Source organism: Talpa occidentalis, unplaced genomic scaffold, assembly GCF_014898055.3.
Source record: "Talpa occidentalis isolate TD23 unplaced genomic scaffold, MPIMG_talOcc4v2.1 talOcc4.2, whole genome shotgun sequence".
Classification (NCBI taxonomy): domain Eukaryota; kingdom Metazoa; phylum Chordata; class Mammalia; order Eulipotyphla; family Talpidae; genus Talpa; species Talpa occidentalis.
The window spans coordinates 124,173,270-124,196,182 of NW_023602073.1; the positions used below are offsets into that span (position 1 = coordinate 124,173,270).

The 22,913-nt window shown below is 39.5% G+C and overlaps 1 protein-coding gene across 1 annotated transcript in view; it reads right to left on the reverse strand.

Moving 5' to 3' along the window:
- Positions 1–1,622: 1,622 nt before the first annotated feature.
- The window catches only part of SOGA3 (SOGA family member 3), a 41,632-nt gene continuing 20,341 nt past the window's right edge, over positions 1,623–22,913 (reverse strand). Inside the window, exons 4-6 of the mRNA XM_037520368.2 lie at positions 10,231–10,302; positions 3,137–4,312; positions 1,623–1,733 (exon numbers count right to left, since the gene is read on the reverse strand). Of these exons, the coding sequence (XP_037376265.1) occupies positions 1,623–1,733; positions 3,137–4,312; positions 10,231–10,302 (1,359 nt within the window). The remainder of the gene's footprint in view (positions 1,734–3,136; positions 4,313–10,230; positions 10,303–22,913) is intronic.

Genomic DNA, 22,913 nt, shown 5'->3' on the forward strand with positions numbered 1-22,913 from the left:
GAATAGGCAGATGGACAGAAATACACTGCTGAGGGGAGCAGTGGGCGAGACAAGAGAGGTCTGCTTCTCCATGTGGGCAGCTCCCTGGCTGGGGATCGACCTCATGCTGCAGTGGCTGCAGTCAGCTTCACAGGCTTCGTCTTAACCTCCTGCGTCCCAGGGAGGCCCCCTACCTAGTCTTTTGAATCTCTAATCTGAAAAGTCAGAAGAACCTTGTAAGAGGTTGCAGATATAGCTTAACCACTACTCACTTCAGGTCTTTCCTCCCTACCATGGAAAACAAAATGACATAAAAACCAAACAGAAAAAGCAACATGGAGATTAAGAGTAACGTTTTAAGCTGAATTTTCAACTATTGTGTTTTATTGTTGTTAATTAATACTCAAAGAGTAAGGAATACACTGGTGGGGATGAGATCCAAAAGGCGATCACCAGTACCAGCATTCATAGTATTGCAAAGATTTCCCACTGATTATTGTTTATGCTGAGGTGCAGGATTCTTTACCACAGATTTTCACATCAACCAACCAATCTGCATGTATTTCCAAGTACATGACTTCATTGAAATACAAGACTTCAAGGAGCACTGATGTTTCTGCATCTTGGCAGCATTCGAGTTTCTACTGGGAAAACAGCCAATGAGATAGACAGAATTGGGCCTTTTGTAACATGGAATCTATCCAGGTCACTTTAGACATAAGGGGAAAGGAGTTAGCTCAGTTTACTAAAGTAAGTTTATGTCTAGAGAGCAAATTCCACTGGAACCATGCTACTGGTCTTGCATCGTCTCTTAAGGAAATGCTAGAGAGTGGGTATTTTTCCCTACTAAAATATTTCATATGTTATATTTCTAACATATTCCCTGTTCTTGAAACAGTTCAGTATGGCCATTTATTGTAGAGCATAAGCCGCCAGGCAATAAACTTGACTAACAACACATAGTTCTATGTATCATAGGTAAACACAGAAATGGCTGATAAAAACAGAAGCTGGTCAGAATGGAGATATTTATTTTCTCAAAGAGTCTAATCAACTGCCTAATCTACTTTCATGCTTCTAAACACATTTTTTAGACAGAATACCATCAGCATTGCAACATGTTCATTTTCATGATTTTATTTTCATGAAATATTCTGTGATTTCATTCATTCACCATCATTTTCATTGACAGTTATTGGAAATCAAAATTATCTTGCTACTCTGAGACAACCTCTTAAAGGTACTTTACAATTCTGTATATTTTTGGAAATGTGACCAACTTGTGAATGTCCAGTTTTGAATACGATGTTAGACAACTGCTGACTGAGAAATAATTGAGAGATATAGTCAACTTTGATAGTCATTCTGCCAATTATCAAGAAGAATATAAATCAAAATGTGAAAGAAGCAAAAATTAAAATTTTATATATATAAAAGTCAACGCTCCCTTACCTGAAAAATTTTCGTGCTTAGGCTTCTTATTTGGTAGTGATAAGATGTGTCTTTTTAAATAAATAAGCAGTCTTCAGTGTTTTTATAGCAGTAGTTACTACAGAAATTATACTTCTTTTACTTCTTGTCTTGAAGGGTGAACAAAATAAACAAACTGAAAATACTACAATGAATGGTAAATGATGAAAGATTTACAGTACAAAAAACAGTGTAAAAAGGAAGACAAGCTTAAATATCGTTGTGTAAGAAAGTGATGAAAATAATACAAGAATGAGAATAAGTAAAATGATAGGCTGGAACATCTGGGAAAGTAAATGCAAAGACAAAGAAAAGAGGTAATTAATAATAATTTTTAAAACTTAAGTTTATATCCAAAAATCCAAGCATTCATTCAGTTTTAAAAAAACACCAAAACTCTATCTTAAGTTTATATTTACAAAACCTGAAGCCTATTATTATGCAGAGTGCTTTCTCTCATTTTAATTTCTATTCCTCCCTCCCCCTGAAAATATTAATAAAAACCACATGCTCAAAGATTTCAACAATCTGCAACAAGTAAACGAAAAAGCAAATACTTTATATAATAAGTTGAAAAAATAAGCTTCACCATTTTAAAATCCAGTTTTATCATAAAACTTTTTTTTTAGCAAAGCAAAGCAACATGCAAGGTAAATAAGAGATAAGGCTGCAATTTTTATAGCTGTGGCTAACAGGCAGTTAATCTAATATCATGCTTCTGTGTAGAAACTGATTGTAAATTTAAACGTCTTGCGGGTCTTAAAAGCCATGCATGCCGTTGTTCTTCCTTGGGTCTCCAATGGATACAGGAAACCAGGCTTGCCAGAGGCAGCAGCATGGCCTGTTTTGTTTTATAAATTCTCTCTCATGTGGTGAACGCTGACAAAATGCATTGGTCTTTAAGTAGCCACCATACCTGGCTAGCGCAGCTCAGTCCAATTCATCAGCTGTGCCTCTACAAATTAGGATGAAGGAAAAATGCTGGCTTTCCCTGTTCGGGAATAGTTATTTACTATTTCTCTGAATTAGTATTGCTTTTTAAAGTTTAAGAAAAAACACTCTTTCCCCAGTCCTGAGATCTCCACAATAGAGTTGTCAGTGATTTTCTCTAGAAAAAATGATCATGTTACTGGGACATGGTAAAGGAGCAGCTTCCATTTGTTCCTTTCAGTGGGGCTGCAGACACAATAGCATCTCTCCTTGCCTCCGGTTACTATATTTACCAGTAGTTATGTATCAGTCCTGCTCATTTAGTGATTTAAAAAGAAATATTTTAAAACTCAATTTGAATCTTGGCTTTAAAACAGCACATCCATAGCTGAAGATTCCTATTCGGGATACTCTTACAGCGGATCTATTAGAATCAGTGTAATATTGAAAATGTTGGCCTTCAATAAGAATACACCTTAAAAATCCTTTAATCGTTACACCAAAAGTAGAGCGTGGTGAAACAATGCAGAGAGGGGACATAGCTCCCAAGTGATTGCATTATTGGAAATCAAAATTATCAGGACTGAAGGCCAGTGTGAAAGAGGTGTGCGGTGGGGCTTCCAGGTCCCGTGAGGCTCTGCACTGGGGTTCCCTAAAATGGGGCATGGAGGTCAGTGCGGGAAGACGCGCCCCCGGGGGGCACTGCGGCCCGGGCCAGCCTCGCCATCGCCTTGGCTCGCAATAGGCAGAACTGTACCTGACTCACGGATATGGGCTCCTCCGCGCCGCGCTCCTCGGCGGACTTGGGCACCTCCAGGCGGTCGATGAAGGTCTGCAGCTCCTTGCGGAAGGCCTTCATCTGCGCGTTGATGCGGTAGAGCAGCTCGTGCTCGCGGATGCGGCTGCCATCGTCTTCTTCGTCCATGAGTCCGAACAGGTCCCCGTTGGCAACATAGATGCGCGCCTCGGTGATGATGGTGCTCGTGTCGGCGATGAGCCGGTCGATGGTCTTGCCCAGGCGCTCGGCCTCCGAGCGGATGTCCTTCATCTGCTGCCGGTCGGAGAAGCTCTTGGGCCAGGGCCCGGGGCTGGGGTAGAAGGAGCGGGTGGGCGTGAGGCAGCGGATGTTGCGCACCTCCTCGGAGTCGCTCTCCCCGCCGATCGGCCCTTCGCGCTTGCGGTGCGGTGGCCGCGAGTCGTCATCACTTTCCTTCTTGCCGGCATCGCTCTCGGCGTCGCTGTCACGCGGGCTGCCACGGATGCCCAGGTGCGAGGCCAGGTCGTAGCGCTGCATGTTGGACATGAGCACGCGGTTCTCGTACTGCAGCTGCATGACCTTGCCGCTGAGCTCGTTGATCTGCAGGCGCGCGGCTTTCAGCTCCTCCTGCAGGGCCTCGGTCTTGGCGCTGTCATGGTGCCGCGCGCTCTCGTGGCTGCCCGACTTGTACTTGTACTTGTTCAGCTCCGCAGTGATGCGCTTGTTCTGCTCCTCCAGGTCCGCCACGTTCCTCCGCAGCAGCTCGGTCTCGTCCTCCACCAGCTGCAGGTGCTGCCGCAGTTCCGACAGGGATTCGCTCTGCTCCCTCATGAGGGGGTTGGCGGACCCGTTGAAGTCATCGCCCCTCAGATCGTCCAGTTCTGCCTTCAGACCTCGGTTCTCCACCTCTAGTTCGACGATTTTCCTGCCCAGGATGTTGGCTTCTTCCTCCACCAGCCTCAGCCTTAGCTTGAGCTCCGCCTCTCTGGTGCTGGGAGGCCCCCCGGCTTCCCCTTTGGGCAAAGGGCTGTCTAGATCCCCATAAAAGGATCTGTACTTCTGTAGCTCGTGTTCGAATCTGTCCTTTTCTTTGTCAATCTTAGCCATTTTCTTTCTCATCAAAGCAGCTTCTTCTTTCACGAACTGCAGCTGGCATTTCAGATCTTCATTGTCCTCCTCATTTGGGGAAAAGAGGGGGAAATGGCAGGAGATCATTATTTATGTAAATGAAGAAAACAATCCAAAAAAAGGACATCTGCAAAAATAATTCATTTTCCTAGTAATGAAGATTTAATGAGAGAAGTGGAGAGGCTGGAGACGTGGGAAGGGCGGAGGGAGAGGGAGATATTTAGGTAAATTAAAGCTTAGAATAATATTACATACTAAAAACTGTCTTTGGCTATCATTCAACAATGTTCCTTTTATTTTTATTTATTTATTTTTAAAGATTTATTTATTTATACAAGAACCGGGGTACAAGCCAGATGTGCAGGAGGGTGAAAGGATTCACCAGAGACAGAGCCGGGAACAGAACAGGCAGACTCACGAAATACACTGCTGAGGGGAGCAGCAGGTGAGTCAGGAGAGGTCTGCTGCCCCATGTGGGTTTCTCCCTGGCCAGCAGGAAATCGATCTTGTGCTGCAGAGGCTGCAGATTGCTTCATAGTGCTGTACTTAACCCTTGCACCACTAGGGAGCCCCCCCCTCCACTTTTTAAAAAATATGGCTTGAATTCCTCCGAATATCAATATGAAACCCATTCCCTAGAAGGAGCAGGTGGTTAATACACACTCACTGCTATTTATTGAGCACTCTCAGTTCTGTAACATTCTTTTTTTTTTAAAAGATTTATTTTTATTTATTTATACAAGCACTGGGTACAGTCAGAAGCGCGGGAGGGTGAGAGAATTCACCAGAGCCAGAGCGGGGAGCAGAAAAGGCAGACTGACGAAGTACACTGCTGAGGGGAGCAGCGGGCGGCAGGAGAGGTCTGCGTGCCATGTGGGACCCTCCTCCGGTGGCCGGGGAACAGCCGGGGATTGAACCGGCACTGCAGAGGCTGCAGGCAGCTTCGCAACCCAGCTCTCAACTGCTGCGCCACCAGGGGAGGCCCAGTTCTGTAACATTCTTAACACATATGACTTTAATGTTCAACATAAAGTTTTCAGTAAGTAATAAATGCCTGGTTCAAAGATGTTCAGTAACATGTTCAGGTTACACAGCTAAGAAGTGACAAAGGACAAAGATGAAATTTGAATTCAGTTCTGTCTGACTGAACATCTTAGGTTTCTGATTACCACAAAGAAAATGCCTGCTCTCCAACTTTCATTAAGGCAGGATTGTTTGTAAAGGTTTTTAAAGTAGGAAAAGTTTAATACTGGAATGGTCCATGCAAATTTATGCCCATTAGTCTAAAAGAAGTAAAATTGATTCTGCTGGTGAAAGGATGGTGGAGTACACTTTATAGACATTCTTCCACATTCTGAGGATAACCTTTAAAATTTAATCATTAACTACATTGAAAATTGGAAACAGGAAAAAAAGGAAATCAACTCTTTCTCTGAGAGCTGATATAAATACACGTCATTATGTCTGAGGACATATTTCCCAAGGACAATTTCTGAAGATTCTCTTTTAAACAAGCACTTGAAGTCAATGGGAGCAGAGCAGGGTGGTAGCCCAGTGGACTATAGTAAGGATTACTGGTGCTTTGGTGGTGGGCGTGGTGTGGTAACATACATCTGAAAAGTGTGAACCTATACCCCTAAATCACATACAAGGTTGAAAAGCAACATTATCTCAATTAAAAAAATAATTAAAAAAGAAAGTTATAGGAATTATTATAGACTGGTAATAGGATAAGCATAGGCAAACTGATCCATGTAACAAAAATAAAAAAAGATTAGAAATAATCTCATTGTCAATTGATTTTCAGCAACATGGTATAAGAAACTTTTTTTCTTTTAAGAAAATTTTTTCTAATGAATATTACTAGAACTACTTTATATCTATAAAAATAAATTTTTACCTTCTCTCTCTATATAGAAAGATTAATATATATTTATTTATGTAGATAGATATTAATTGGAGATGACTCACAGGCCTAAGTATTTAAGCTAAAATTATGTTTGAAGAATAAAACATATGATAGAAATGGAGTTGGCAACATTTCCTAAAAAGGGCATAGAATGCAAATCTATAAATGAAAAATGCTAAGCTGTATTACAACAACAAAAAATTCCCAGTTCCCACATCAAAAGAACTTTTTAGAAAATGAATACATAAGCTATACAGAGAAAATATTCACAATGCATATATTTCACAAAAATGCATAAAGAATATATATAGAGCTCCTACAACTCAATAGTAAAAAATTAAAAATGCAAGTGTTCAAGAAACACTTTAAGAAAGGTGATATAGAAATGGACAAATATTCAAAATACATTGGAAAAACTGTTCAGCCTCATTAGTCACCAGGGAGATTTAAATTAAAAGTTTCAGTGGGATATTATTACACATCTGCCAGAATAGATAATTGCAAAAAGACCTGTATTGCCAGATGTTAGCAAGTATGTAGAACAACCAATGGGGATATAAAAAGGCACAAAATCTGTGACAACTATCCTAGCAATTTCTAATAACTATACATTCATCTTAAATAAGCCAACTAACAAAATTAAAAAAAAAATGGGACTAGAACTACCTTCTTTCCCCAATACTGTATTATTGTAGTACTAGCTAATACTGTATTAGCTGTGTTCATGTAAAAATGTAGTCAACACTGCCAGTGAAGGTGAGAAGAATGAGCTTCTTGCCAGATGCTCAGTATATATGGCCTAGGGCTCTCCCTGGTGGCCTGGGGGTTAAGTCTCAGCGCAATCCCCTCTAATGCCTAAGTTTGATTCTCGCTGGGGAGCAAACCCACAGGGCACGCTTCCCCCGTCTCACCCACTGCTCCTCTCAGCCGTGTATTTCAGTCAGTGCCTGCTCTGTTCCCCACTCTGTCTCTGATGAGTCCTCTCACTTCCCTGTACCTCTGGTCTATGTCTCAGCTCTTCTACACACAAATAAAATCTTTCTTAAAAAAACAAACAATGTTTGAATAGAAAGATGACCAACAATATGCTTTTACCTGAGCTAGGTTTTGTTGGAAAGTAAGAGTAGGTGAGATTAGGAAACTAGGCTGGGCTACAGGCATGATGGCAGTCCTAGATTGCAAGACAAGGCCTTTATTTGCTGATGCAAAAAAAAAAAAGTTGGCATAATACTGCAGTTTAAATCTAACTGAAACAGCCGTGGGTGTGATACAAATCACAGACTGGTGCAGGATAACACTTCACTGGGCTATGTTGAGCAAATATAAAATGAAAAGTTACCATATTTATGTGTATGTAAGCACTCCTGCCCAAAGGAATGAAGACACAGCAATTTTCTTAAGACTTGGACATATACTGCCTGCAACCAAGTCACTGTGATGGGTATGATACTTATTTTATATATTTAAATAAAAATATTTCCAACCTAAAAAGTGTGATAGTTTTGGTAATGTCAAAAGTTTAACAACCCTGTATGCCAATGTGCTTTACATCCTTATTATGTAACCTAACCATTGTAATCTGCATTTGGAAGTGAGCATGGAAAAACCATCGCAAATGTCAAAAACATTAAAGCAGAGATAGTATGGAAAGTTCATGGTCCGTTGTAACTGAGTTGTAAACATTTGCTGTCGTTTTCCTCAGTGAATGATAGGTTAGGAAAAATAAAATATTCTGAGATAGGAAGCAAATTGCCTCTTATGTTTGTGTCTATTAAATACTTTTAAGAACATACAAATGACATGAGGAGGGGGAACAAATGACATGATAAGAATCAAAAGAAGTGAGCTGAGGCTGCCTTTGATTTCAATAGCCACCACGAGGAGTTAAACTGACCTCTAATAATGTAATCAATCTGTACTTTTTTCTGTTACATTCCCACTTTATAGGCAAGGAAAAGAAGCCTAGAAAGGATGACTTAGTATGGTTCTATGGCTGCCATATGGCGGAGATTTCCACCTAAGCCACCTGGCATTAAAACTACTATTCTTTGTTGCTAGGCAATGTCATTTCTTAGCAAATGTAGCTTACTGGCCTGTTGGGGCAACATGTAAAGAATACAGTAAAGAACTTGAAGCAAATTGACGATGTGAAATAGAAAGCTATAAACTTATAGTGGGTTGAACAGTGTGAAACTGCTATTTCCATAGGTCAGCATCAATAGCATGTTGGCAATTTGCTCAGAGGACATGGGAGTATTAAATGGTGCATGATCTACTTGTACGGAGTTGCAGAAAGCTAGACACTGAGGAGTCAATGCTGAATAAGATGGCCCCTGCCTATAAAATCTTCTGGTGAAGGAGAGGAGATGAATACTTAGGTAAGAATTACAACAGAACAGAAAGCTTGCAGTAATACAAGTATGTGGATCAATGGTATTTAACCTTGACTGAGCAACAGAATAATGAACTGTTCTGTAATTGAGATCTACCCAAAATACTTCCAATCATTCTCCTAGGTGGGTTTTTGGGAGAAAAAAATCAGGTAATAAGCTTTGAAAATCGAAGAATTGAAAATGATAGCAGGGAATTCACAGTATACAACACCATATAAATTTCCTAGGACATTTGTGTCCTTGAAATAAAAACTGGTGGATTGCAATGTATTTTGCTTGCTGTAAAGTCCCAGATCCCACTGACAAAATGGTGGAAAGCTGTGGATATCTTTTGCAGAAAGGAGAGCTTATGCACATGGAGTGGGGGAAAGGTCTGCAGAGCTAGGAGCAAACAACTCAGAGTTTCTGGAGTAGAGAATATTGTTGAAAAGAATAAATAAACTTGGACATGAAAAGCATGACAATAGGACAAACATGAATTTTTAAAAATAACCCGATGATTGAAGCTGACTTAAAATTTTAGAACAAGGAGCATATGGCATCTTCTCCCTAAATAAGGTGGGGAAAAGAATTGATGGCAGCATGGGAAATTATTCTCAGCAAAATATTTAGTGAGGTGGCTAAAATTATGGCAAAGACAAATGTGGGGAAGCTGCAGTGAAAGAGCATATCCAAACTTGTTAAGGGAATGGAGAGAAAGGTACAAAATAGGACTAATGATCTTGGTATGGGACTCTCTGGAATTCTAGAAAATGCTGAGGTCTATAAATATTCTTTGCAAATACCAGGAGAAAAATAACCAAGAACAGAGAAGAAAAGGGACAATAAAATGTATTATGTTATACTGTAAAATAATGATTAAAATCATTTTTTCTAATTTAGAATATTTAAATATTGCTTTAAAGTTATTATCTCATGAGAATTCTATACCTTATAGAATTTTTAAAAATACACCACTGATTCCAACATACACATATAAGTCATTATGCAGTCACTTTTTAAAGAGCAAATGTCACTTTTGTCTACAAATATTTCTTTTTTTCTTCTGACACCCCAACTCCAAGTATTTCTTCTCCTGCTTAAAATCTCCTATTTTACCCATTAACACCTATTCACCCTGAAAGCAGAGCTAGTCTTTCCTGTGGCTGGATTTCTAAGGTTCTTAACAAGTCCATGTTGAATGCTCTCTTTTGAGATTTATTTCATTTGTTTCCCTTCTTTTGCTTTCTCATTCTGAGAATCACCTTACTGCAGGACTCTCTGAATTGAGTCTCTCTTCCCTCCATCATCCTTTTCTCCAACATTCATTTCTTTACTCGTCCCTGATACTATAGGAACAGCCATTCTGTTCATCTCATTAATTATAAATGAGTAAGATTAGTACCATAGGTACAGTTCTCAAATATAGTAACTTCTAAAATGCTAATGACATTTTGTTTCATGCTTACAATGTAAAAGCAGTTATAATAGAAACATTAGTGCTAGCTTCATAAGCAAAGATATGGACTGCTTTGAATTGCCTGTATCTAAGCTACATAATTGATATGAATAATTTAACTTTGATGTTAGGATATCTGGCTAGTAAGTCTACTTATAGGTGCAGTTCATTATTATATACATTTAGAGGTGCATGATGTACTACTTGAAATTCTATTTTCACATACCTCTGTGGGGGTCTGTTGAGCCTTTTTCTCAGATTTTGGCAAGTCTTTGCTTCCTCTCCTTTTTAAGGATAGCTGAAACAAAACATGAATATATTTAGATTGGTAAACTGTAAATGAAATTGAATTGTATGTTGTCAAGTATCCCAATCTCATGTGACAAAACCAAGCCAAATGAAAAATGTTAGTTCAATAATCATAAGGGAGGGAAACAACCTAAACCAGATAGATATAGACATATATTTTTTACTCTGCACAGGGATACACATCATAGTAGGAAAGCAGCTGGGAATTATCTAATTAATTTGAGAAATATAAGAACACTACTGTGAAAATGAAAAAAAAAAAAAAAAGACCCAAAGTGGACACAAAATCCTTGTTAGCATTCTGTCACTATAGAAAAAAAAAGACCATTATTACTTCCAGTGTTGGATTCAGGGTCCTATAAACTTGTAAGACAAAATGTCAGGGGATTGACATAGAATTTAAAGAATTGTTTTCTTTTTTCACCCCACATCTATGCAAGCACAAGCAACACACAAACACACACCCACATATACACACACTCTACAATAGGAACAGTAGAGATTATAGTGAAAAGTAGAAAGCATGTGCAATCTAAAGGAGCAGGTAGAGTGGGAATTAATCCCAGCTCTTCATGGTACAATATAAAAATGTGGGTTTTTCAAGAGAAGCTGGATATCTGGATTGCTATAATAAACCTCCCACATTTTATCCATTGGCCCCAATTGAAATTCGAACAACACTCTATAGTTAAGAGTACATACCTGGTGCCGTATCATTTCATGGACCAGCAGTATATGTCAGTTCCATATCTTAGCACTAATATAATAAGAAAGTTACCTTTGTGTAGCTAATAATCCATATGTATGAATATTGACCACATACCAGATAATGAGCTAGAGACTCAATGGTCAGTTAGATAGCTCAGAGACCACTAGGAAGCTCACAGCTTAGCATGGGACACAGGGAAGCAAACAATCACAGTGCAAGTTGGTAAATGCCAGGCTTTTGATTCTGTGGAGCAAGGACTGCCTCAGTGTCATCACCACCATGAGAATAATACTTGCCACATAGCAGATGGTGGGAAAATATTTGCTGAACTAATGAGTGAATAGAAAATATGAGGCTCGGAGGGCAAAGAGCAGGATGAAGGTATAGATTGCCAGTAAAAACAGGAAAGGCTAGTCTAAAGAGGAGCCTTCAAGAATTTGCAAAGGACTGCAAATTAAATTCATCACATGTTGATTTCTAGCCCATATCCAGTGTTAAGTGAAGGCATATGCTCAGGCACAGAAGGCAGGGGAATACACTGCTACAACCACTTTCTTTCAGTTTGAAACTGAAAAGTCCATGTGGTTATTTATTTCTAGTTTCTTTATAGAAAGACACTCTATGTTGTTTAACTCTTCTTACTAACAAAAGCTGTGGGAACTGATTCACGATACCCACAAGTGATTTAGGAATCAATCAGTAAAAACAGTCCCAAGAAAACCAAGGCGACAGGGAGCTGAACTAATGAATTTTGGAATATTCTATATAGAGGTTACCTACATAGAAACACCTGAATTCATTTTATGAAGCATTTACTGAATGCTTTTACTTTGAAACGATTCCATTAAATGTTTATTTAGTACTTACTAAAGCACTTCATATGCTACCTTTGATTCCACCTTGTCTCTGTTCTCTATGGGGTTCTACCTTGGCAAGTTGTCTGTTCATTTTGCAATATTATACAGTGATGAAAGCAATGATGATATAAAAAACTATATTAAATTGCATTGTTTATTAATTCATATCATGTACTTCATATATTTTATCTCAACTAATTTTTTTTAAGATTTATTTATTTTTATACAAGAATTGGGGTACAAGCCATAGATGCGGGGGGTGAGAGGATTCACCAGAGACAGAGTGGGGAACAGAACTGGCAGACTGACTGAATACACTGCTGAGGGGAGCAGCAGGTGAGACAGGAGAGATCTGTCCCGCCATGTGGGTGTCTCTTTGGCTGGCCGGGAATGGAAGTCAAGCTGCAGTGGCTGCGGATTGCTTCATAGGTTGTGTCTTAACACCTGCGCCACCAGGGAGGCCCTCAACTAATTCTTAACACCCCTCCCCTCTTCTTGCTTCACTTTATAGATTAAAGCTAAGGCTTAGAGAGGTTCACTAAATTATTTATTTATTTTTAAAAGATTTATTTATTTATGCATACAAGAGCTGGGGTACAGGCCAGAGATGCAGGAGGTGAGAGGATTCACCAGAGACAGAGTGGGGAACAGAACAGGCAGAGCGACTGAAGTACACTGCTGAGGGGAGCAGCGGGCGAGACAGGAGAAGTCTGCTGCACCATGTGGGTTTCTTCCTGGCCAGGGATTGAGCTCATGCTGCAGAGGCTGCGGATTGCTTCATAGTGTGGTGCTTAACACCTTGCACCACCAGGGAGGCCCCTCTCACTAAATTTTTTAAAGCAGAGGTTCCCAAAGTGATTACCCAGAACATCATGAGTGTCACCTGGTAACTTGTTAGAAAAGCAGTTTCTCAGGACCCATCCCAGAGGTACTGAATCACAACTCTGGAGTAGGGCACAGACAGTATGATTTAACAGGCTCTCCAGGTGATTCTGATACGTGCTAAAGTTTTGGAATTATTGATCGGAAGTCACTACTAGTAAAGAGTGGAATTGAGCCATGTCCAGATCTTATCTATTGAATCACAAAGGAGACAGACTTAATCCAGTCTGGGACTGAAAATAGTGTAGGAAATGGGCTGATTTCCACAAAGAAGCAACATTTTACCTTGAATCTGTTATATGAGAAGTGAGTCAGTCAACAAGGGAAGAACAAAATCTTCCATATAGAAAGATCATTTGTGAAATACAAAGAAATTTGGTGTGCTTGTAGCAGTGTGGAGTGGAGTGATTTGCTGCTTTGGAGTCAGATCTTGAGGGATATTGAATAAAGCTTGGATTTTATCTCACCAAATTGCCTTTCTAAGGCCAATAAGGATTATCAAAGGGATTTTAGCAAGGTACTGTCCTTTATCAGACTGTCATAGAAGAATACAGTCACGAAGGCAGCAATCCAAATGGCCATGAGGTAAAGAGGTGACTTGTAAGAAAAATGTTTTAGTTGTGAGCATTTTTAATGTTGCCTTTGTTTTTCATTCATCTTATAGGTATTTGTTGGGTTCTGGCATATTTATGGTACTGTGTGATATAAAATAAGATTGAAAAAATATTTTATTTGTCCCCCAAAAGAATGAACTGTTAATTGTGGGTCTGCTAATCCTAAGTGGCCTGTTCAGCCACCATTTTTTTACCTACAGTTCTAAATCCTAAGCAAGGTCAGAACAGCCCTAGTCAATTAGGTACAAGGAGCCCCACCTGGCAAGGTGTCTTTCAAATCAATCAGGTGCACAAAGCTGGATCACACTGGGAAGGCCATGCATCACAAGGTATGACTGGAAACGCTGGGGTGGGGTGGGTAGGGTGGGCTGGGCTGATGACTGATGCATAAAAGGTACTCCCAATTTATACATCACATGGTAAGACTGGACCACGCGCGGTGTGTGAGTGTGGGGGGGGTGCGCGGGGACGATGTATAACAAGGGACTCCAGAAGCTGATCAGTGGAAAACCTTGTTGTTAAGATTGAAACCATGGCTGGGGAACTAGGGCTTGATCTCAATTACAATACCGAGTCATCAAGCAGATAAGAAGTACCTGGAGGGCAGACTCGCAATCCCTGATTTTCTAGTTACATTCTTCCCCTTTTCCTTCTTACGAGATTCTTCCTCTTTTCTTTTTTCTCCTTCTTTCCCTTATAACTGATGCTTCTACCAATAAAAAGGCCAGGAACTTGCTCTTCAGCAGCATCCTGCATTATGTAGCCTGCTCCACCACTCCCATTTCTTTATCAGTGTGGTGTTGCCCAATGCAACAGTTAATGGTGATAAAAAGGGTGCAGATAACTAGCTGAAATAGTTGACAGAATTAACTAAGGGCAATAAATGAAAAAAAAAAAGAAAGAATGGAGAAAATAAAGAAGTGGTTATGACTCCAGATCTGGGAAAATCATCCAAGAGGGATGATATTTGAAGAATATGCAAAATAGCAGGGACAAAGACTTGGAGAAACACGAGTGTGATTTATAGGTACACTGACTTCTGAGACAATGGGTGTAGTTTCATTCTAGAAGTGAGGCAGAAGATGCCTAAAGGATTGAGGTCAACTTTTGGAGCTGAGGAATTTAGACTTTATCTTGTGGGCAATGTTAAAATGAGCCTTCTAAATGAATATAGAAGAAATGCTGAAACTAGGCCATTCTTTCCTAAGAGGTATTTTCTATTTTATTTAGCACTTAACTGAGATGTCAAACTCAAAGAAAGTGCTGGAAAAAAGGTTTCCTCTTGCATAAAAATATATTGCTTTTAAGGTGACTGTAGGACTCTAAATACCTTTAAATATCACATTTAAATTTTTAATAAATATTTAATCATTTCTGAATTCCAGTAAGTTTTTATTAATCTTATTTCTATGAAAATAGATGAGAGATTCAAAAGGGTAGAGAAAGTTGGAGAAATAATGTAAATCTAAACAGTCTCTTTCCTGTGAGGAAAAATTTTCAGCAGCTTCCCTATGTTCATCTAGTCCCACCTTCATCCACTGAATCTAGGAACCTGCATGAGAGTGTAGTTTGGGAAGCTAGAATTAAATCCTAGATTTTTATCTTTGTTGACAAAGTAGGCACTTTCAGATGTTCTCTTGATGAATATGCTGAAAACATGTCTTGTTCACTTCTTAATTCCTTGCATTCCCAATCACAGCTTGTCCAAGAGGGACTGCTGTTTATTTTCTACATGTGAGGGCTAGGAATTACAGAGTTTTGCCAAAAAATATGTTTGCACAGATATTATACATAATAGATTATTCATGTTCTAAATATGTTTCAGATTGCCTTTCTCTCTCAATTGAAATTAGTATACATAATATGCATCTTTCTTAATGCTGGATTGTTTTACAGCTTTTAAACAACAGAGAAGAACCTGTCTAAAATATCATTGAAAGATGATATTATGTTTGTAAAAGTCTCTCATGTTTGGATAAAATTAAAGAGATTCATTGTAACATGATTAAATCAAGAAGGAAAATAGAACTTTGTCATTATCTAGGATTTATTGGTCATTAAATGTATGTCATACACATTTCTAAGCACTTAATATGTATCCATTCATTTACTCTTACAACAGTCTTATGAGTTTGACACCATTACCTGAAGCACACAAAGGATAAATCACTCAGGTAGTAAGTGCTAAGAGTCAGGATATAAATTATCCAGTTTCAGAGCTCTTGCTCCAACTGGCTATATTATACTATTACCCCAAAGCAAGTACAGGGTTATACCATTTTTTGAGCAAATCCTTTATGCTATTACACCATGTGTGCATGTGTTTGAGGCACTCATTTACACATACTTATTACACAAGAGCAATGTAGTTTTGTATTTTCAGCACAAGGATCAGCAAAAGTGACATACGACTCATTAGTGTTCATAGCCATCCTGTAAATACTTATGACTGGGGCAATACTGGGAGGAGGCATAAAGATTTCTAGCTAAAGACAGCAAGGAAGCTGAAAGAGACAGGAACTCTGCTTTGATGTGGGTTGAATTTTTGTATCTCTCAACATTCATATGCTGAAATCTCAAAGCCCAATAGGTTGATACTAGAAGGTGGGAGTAGTCAGAAATGAGGGTGGAACTCTCATGAGCAAGATTAGCACTACTTTTGGTTCCAGATCATCAAATTCTGCTGTCATGCCTCCACAAATGGTACCAACCAGTTCTGGGACACAAGCAGAGGGTCTGAGAGGTCAACTCAATTCTCACACTATCTATGTAAAAAGAGCACTAGACTCCACAGGCCTCACACAACTTAACACACTTGCAAGCATGGGCTGTTACCTCTATTACCTATACTTCTCACCAACTGGCCATAAATTAGAAGTGCAGGGCCTCCCTGGTGGCACAAGGGGTTAAGATGCAACCTATGAAGCTATCTGTAGCCACTGCAGCAAGAGTTCGATCCCCGGGCAGGCAGCTACCCACATGGCACAGCAGACCTCTCCTGTCTCACCTGCTGTTCCCCTCAGCAGTGTATTTCAGTACATCTGCCTGTTCTGTTCCCCACTCTCTCTCTCTGGTGAGTCCTCTCACCTACCACGCCTCTGGTCTGTGCCCCAGTTCTTGTATGCATAAATAAATAAATCTTTAAAAAAAAAATTAGAAGTGCAACTACCTTCCTTCCTGATATTAGATTAATTTGCTAGACTAGTTCACAGAACTCAGAGTAACACTTTGCATAGTAAGTCACTAATTTAATTGTAAAAAGGATGTAACTCGGGAATGGCCAAATGGCCAAGTGGGAGAGATGCACATGGCATGGTATGGGGAAAAGGTGAGAATTCCAAAACTTCTTCCCTAACCCGAAGCCCTCTGGGCCCAGTCCTCTCTACATTTATGGGACTTCATTAGAGAGGCATGATAGATTAAATCATTGACCACTGGCTAAGGATTCAACCTCCCGGGCCCAGATGTCAGTGGGTGGGACTGAATGTTTGGGTTGGCTTCCATGGCAACCAGCCCCCCCTTTCAACAGCTTTCCAAAAGTTAACTTATTAACATAACAAAAGACATTTTCCTCACTCTTAACACAGGAAATTCAAAGGGTTTTTGGGAGCTGGGAGCCAGGAATCATTGACAAAGACTAAATATATTTTTCCTATAAAAAACAATATCCAAGTGCTCTTATAAAATGAGACCACAAAGAACTCCCTACTCCCTTCCATTACGTGAATGCACAAATCCGAGATCCAGAAGAGGACTCTGGCCTGGCCATACTGGCACCTTGATCAGACAGAGACTACAGAACTATGAGAAATAAATTGCTGTTGTTTATGAGCCACTCAGTCTATGGTATTTTCTTACAGTAGCTGGAATGAACTCAGATAGACTCCAACCCATCAGAGGGGCTCTTGTCCCTAAACATCCTCCTCCTTCCCTTCTATTACATCTTTGACACATACCAGAGAGCTTGGCAGAGGAGGGGCAAGTGAGCCCAGAGATCCTGCTCTTGACCATATTCTCCACACTCTTCCATAAAAGCATGAGCTGGAGTCCCAAGTTTTATATTGAGTTACGATGCGGGGGCCACAGGGAGTGTGGGTGAAGGAAGCATGCCAGGAAGATCAGGTCACGTCATTATTCTTCTGTACAAAACCTTCCAGCCATTTTCCATCTCAAAACTACACTTTAATAGTATAAGACCTCAACTACACACTGGATTTATCCTGGTTCTGTTTTAAAAAGACTTGATGAGGCTTCAACCCAGACCAATTAAAATAGATTCTGGTCTTGGTCCCAGGAATTTTTTCAAAGCTCCCAGGGTGAGTATAATGTGCAGCTGGCTCTGAGCACTACCACCCAAGCTCTATGCGGTCAGCACCACCCCCACACCAAACAATATCTCCAACCTCATCCCCCACCACACTCCGCCCTGCTTTCCTCTCTCCAGTGTCACAAACATCCTTGCAGTTCCTCAAATCAGCCAAGCATGTTCCAGATTTAGGGCCTTTCCTCTGCCTGTATCACCCTTCCTTCAGTCAGACTCATTGTTAGGGAGAAATGATGTCCTGAGCTAATCCCATACAGGCTTTGTGGACTCCACTCCCAGTCCAGACTAAAGCCATCAAGATATTGGGAAAGACAAATCCCATCACCACCAAAGGGAAGGTGGCTGGGACCTGAGGGTGGAGTTAAGCAGCCAGGTTGGGTATAAAAACCAGACACGTGGGCCTTCGGGGGCTCGCTCTCTCGCTCGCCTCCTGGCTTCACAGCTCCTGGCTCGCGGCCAGCTCTCAGAGTGCCATTTTGGGATTCCTGATGGGTGGATTGGGTAGGATGCATTTAAAACTTTGTCTTCCACTTTTCTCCCTGAGCTGTACATTTCCTCATTTGCCCTTCCCTTGTAAATAAACCTTTTATTAACCTTTCACGTGTGCCTGCAGTAGAGCATTGATAAGTCCTTTTAAGCGCGCGGGCGAGGACCCACAGTCAGGCACCCCGTTTTGTATCGGGGCTGCTCTACAACATCATGATCCACTCCCCCAACTCTTTTAGGGTTCCTAGTCAAAGGGTTCTTCCCCCACTGCCTCATAAAAAACAAAGAACTTCATATAAAATACTTCCTCTATTCTCTTGCTTTGTGTGTGCCTTCTCTTCTTTTTTAAGATTTATTTATTTATGCATACAAGAACTGGGGTACAGGCCAGAGGTGTGGGGGGCTGAGAGGATTTACCAGAGACAGAGTGGGGAACAGAACAGGTGGATTGACTGAAATACACTGCTGAGAGTCAAGAGAGGTCTGCTACACCATGTGGTTCAACTCCCTGGTCGGGGATCGAACTCATGCTGCAGTGGATGCGGATAGCTTCATAGGTTGTGTCTGAATACCTTGTGCCACCAGGGAGAACCTCGCCTTGTCTACTTTACCTGCCAAATCACTTTTCCAACTCTTTCATTTCCTCCAGCATGGGGGAACACCAGTATGACATCTCTGATGTGAACTTAGTTATTTTCCAGGTATTGAGTTCACCAAAGATTTACAAAAAACAACCTGGAGATGATGGGCAAATAGGACCCTAATCTTTGGGTTCCAAACACTCTCTGTTATATACATTAGACTTAAGATTTTTACTAGTTATTAAGGCTTACCATAGCAAAACTAATTACAAAATTGGCTACATTTTCCCCTCTCAGTAGGCAGTCCATTTACAATGTGTCCCATTAAGAGGCAGAATCTATTTTTGCACCTGTTCAAACTGAGTTGGCACTGAGACTTGTTTTGACAGTAAAATATGGTGGGGATAAAGGAAAGTAGGAGAGATCACATTTTGGTCTGAGGGGACCTTGCATGCTTTCTCCCTTGGAAACATGCTGCCCATATGACAACTCTGCACAGCCTATTGGACTAAAAGAGATACATGGTCCAGTCATGCTCATTGTCTTGGCCAATAGCCCATCAACCCCCAGAAGCAGTGTCCCAACTGTCGGCTGACCAAAAATACATGCAGGGACCCAAGCAAGACCAAAGTAACTCATATAAAATACCATAGAATTATGTACATAAATGATGCTTGTTTTAAACCACTAGGTTTTGGGATGGTTTGTTACACAATAAAAGCTGACACATTCACAAAACATTTTCACCATTGGGATTGCAGAAGACATTAGGCTAATGAACTCAGTTGGTGTTTATGAAAAAAAAATTGGAAAAAATAAAGCTCAGTCTATTTTTGTTGTTTTTATTTCTCTTCTGCCTTTGCCATTATTTTGATTCTACAAAAGATTATTTAATAAAGCTGAGCTTTAAATAAGTTATTTTAAAAACTCACCTTCAGTTCTACTGCATATGCTTCCTTTAATAAAAGTAGGTGTTTAATTAGCACCAAAGGTGTTACATGAGTTAAAGGCTAGTAAAGTTCATCCTAACATTCAGGCTTATTAAAGTTTCAGCACATTTTTGAGATATTTCTTCTTTTGAAGTTAGCTTTTAGTCTTCATTTTTGTTTAAAGTGATGCATACATTTTTATAGTGCTTCTTGGATCTAGGTCTTTGATATGTATCTGTCAATTCCCTCCTTAGTTTTAGAAAATTTAGTTTGTCCTATGTTTCTATAGTTTTTCTAAGAGGGGGAGAAAAATAACTTCATTTTTCAAAAATCTCCCTATGTAAGTCAATTTACAAATTGAAACAAAGATAATTCAAAGAAAGCTGTGCCCAGAAAATTCTGTTCTAATGTTATAATTATAAGGAATAAATTTTCCAAAATTCTACTGATAGTTAAGAAGGCCAGAATTCTAAAAAGAGTAGACTGAGAAGGCAGGAAAAGAAAGTTGTCATTAATTCATCTATTACAATAAATAACTTGGGAAGATGTTGAAAAAGAATTGATCAATAATTTAAATCTGGAAGTTTTTTCCCCAGCAGATATTAGTAGATAAAAACAAACAAACAAACAAACTGTACTGTGAAGTTTTTATTCTCTGTAAGGAGGTGGTGATTCCCTTCCGGATATTGTCACTGGTCATTATCACAGAGGTGGAGAGGTATAGCTGAATACAGACTATATGCACATTACAGGGAGGAACACCACATCTGCAATGAACAAGTCAATACTCTTCTGTCAGTATCGCTTCCTTTTGTTCCATAAGCCCAGGCCCCCTTCCTATCTTTTGAGTTAGGAGGCTTCAAGCTTATTTTTTTTTATCTTCAATGAATACATAAATAAAACTTTCATAAGTTTGAATAGCTACTTTTCTGCTCTAAAAATCCCAAGTGAAGGCCAAATGGAAATAACTGTGATCATATAATTTGCTGGCTTTTAATAAAATAATGTAATGAATTTTTCTTTCTCTCTGCCCTGTATTGTGTTGATACAGATTTCAATAGCAGAGGTCAGATTGACTGTAGAGTTATATAAATTCTCTATTCAGATCTTATGGTCTGAACCATAGCCACCAACGAAAGAGCAAACTTTGGAATATTTGTCTATATGGGAACAAAGATGATCTATCTTGGGGTCATATGGCTTTCAGTGACTCTAGAGTTGTATAGTATCTTTCTCTTAAAAAGACATCCTTTGGGTCAATAATTACTTTAGAATACTTCTGATTTTTTTCTGACACATGCTTCCTAATAGTGCTTACATTTGTTTAGAGTGGAACTCACTCTCCATGACCAGCACAGTGAAATTTCAGTAAATGAGAAATTTGAAAAGTAAAATACTAACTTAATTCCAGATAAAAACTAAGGAGACATTAAGGACTATGGGTTATCAGAGAGAAGAAAAGAAATGGAGGCTTTTTTCATTAATAGGATATGATTGCTATAGAACCAGAGGAAATGAAATTGAGAGGAAACCAGAGAGGCTCATAAAACCTTTGTGTTTTTTTGTTTTGTTTTGTTTTGTTTTTTTGTGGGACCCTCGCCGGTGGCCGGGGAATGAACCAGCGCTGCAGAGGCTGCGGGCAGCCTCGCAGCCCAGTGCTCAACCGCTGCACCACCAGGGGAGGCCCACCTTTGTGAAAATATCCCTTTTACAGTAAGGTTTGGACCCTATATTTGTCTACCTTCCACTGTATGATTCATACCATAAGATCTGTATTCTCTAAACTACTCTAGGATACTAAAGGCTCAAGACTACTGGTGAGAGTCTCTGATTCAAGAAAATCTTACATCATAGTAGAAGCCTTCATTTGGAGCAAGGTATAGGTAGGTTGTTAGAGGGTCACCCAAACTGCCAACAATAAACTGATCCCAAAGCAAGAAAACCTCACTTCCAAGAACAAAGGCAACATGGTAATAAGTGCTTCTTTGATATTCATGTCACATTATTATACTGGGATAGGTACCATGCAAAGGACTTCAAAACTCCCACACAAACAAATGAATTTAGGACCACAAACTCTCCCAAATGAGATTTTTTTTTTTTAAATATGAGACTCTGGTTAGTGATTTTTGAAATAATAATCATTAAAAATTATATTATACTTTATATACCTGATCCACAGTAATTGTGTGATAACTAAGCTTTGCCATCAGCAAATGGAGAGATTTAGATCCCTTCTCTTGTTAATGAATTGGGTTCTAAGTACCTTTGAATTTAGCAATTAAGAAACATTTAGAAAAGTGTGGACAGTGATAACAGTGCCTTATAGTCTCTGTCTATAATGAAGCAATGAAAGAAAATTGCAGCCAACATTTATAAGTTGAAAGATGATTTGGCCAGTCTTTTCTATATTGTATCTCAACCAGTTTCTATATTGTTAATGCAGTCATATTGATATCATTTTGTTAAATTCATATGTCTATTAAAAAACATGCTTAGAGTGCCATTACAAGATGACAGGAGTCTAAGAGTGAGTATTTCATAGATGCTCTAAAATTACTTTTTATACAAGTGCAAATTTAAGATATTTTGTGATATAATTTAAAGACCAGAGTATTCAATAATGTCCAAAATGCACTGAAATACAGCAGAAGCATGTTTTGGGGGTAATTCCCAGACCATGTTAAAAAATGATCCCCTGAGGAACCCATCGGGGAAGGGTATAATAGGGGTGAGATCTAGGTCGGGAGGCAGCACAATGGACTAAGGTGGTGGATCATGGGTGTTTTGGTGGTGGGCACACTATGGCAATAACACTTGAAGGGGGTTCCTATGTTCCCAAAATACAATGTAAACCAACATGACCTCAATAAAACAAAAAATGTGATAATCACAAGTTTGCTTCAAAACTTTTAGAATTGCTGAATTTTAATATGTAGACAGTTTGCATTTTATAAACCATGACTTTCAGTTTCATTAAAAAAAAAAAAAAAACTGGAAAACGTGGTAAGGCTGGATCCTGACTATGGCATAGTAACCTGGACTGGAACTGATATTGACAGAAGTATTCCATTTGCCCCATCACTCCTAACACTGCTAGTGTCATTCTTTCATATGAACTGATCAGTTCCTGATAACAGTGAAGTGCTCAAGCTCTGCCTTGGACTGCTAAGGTTGTATATGCAGAAGGAGTCTAAGAAACCCAATCTTCCACTCAA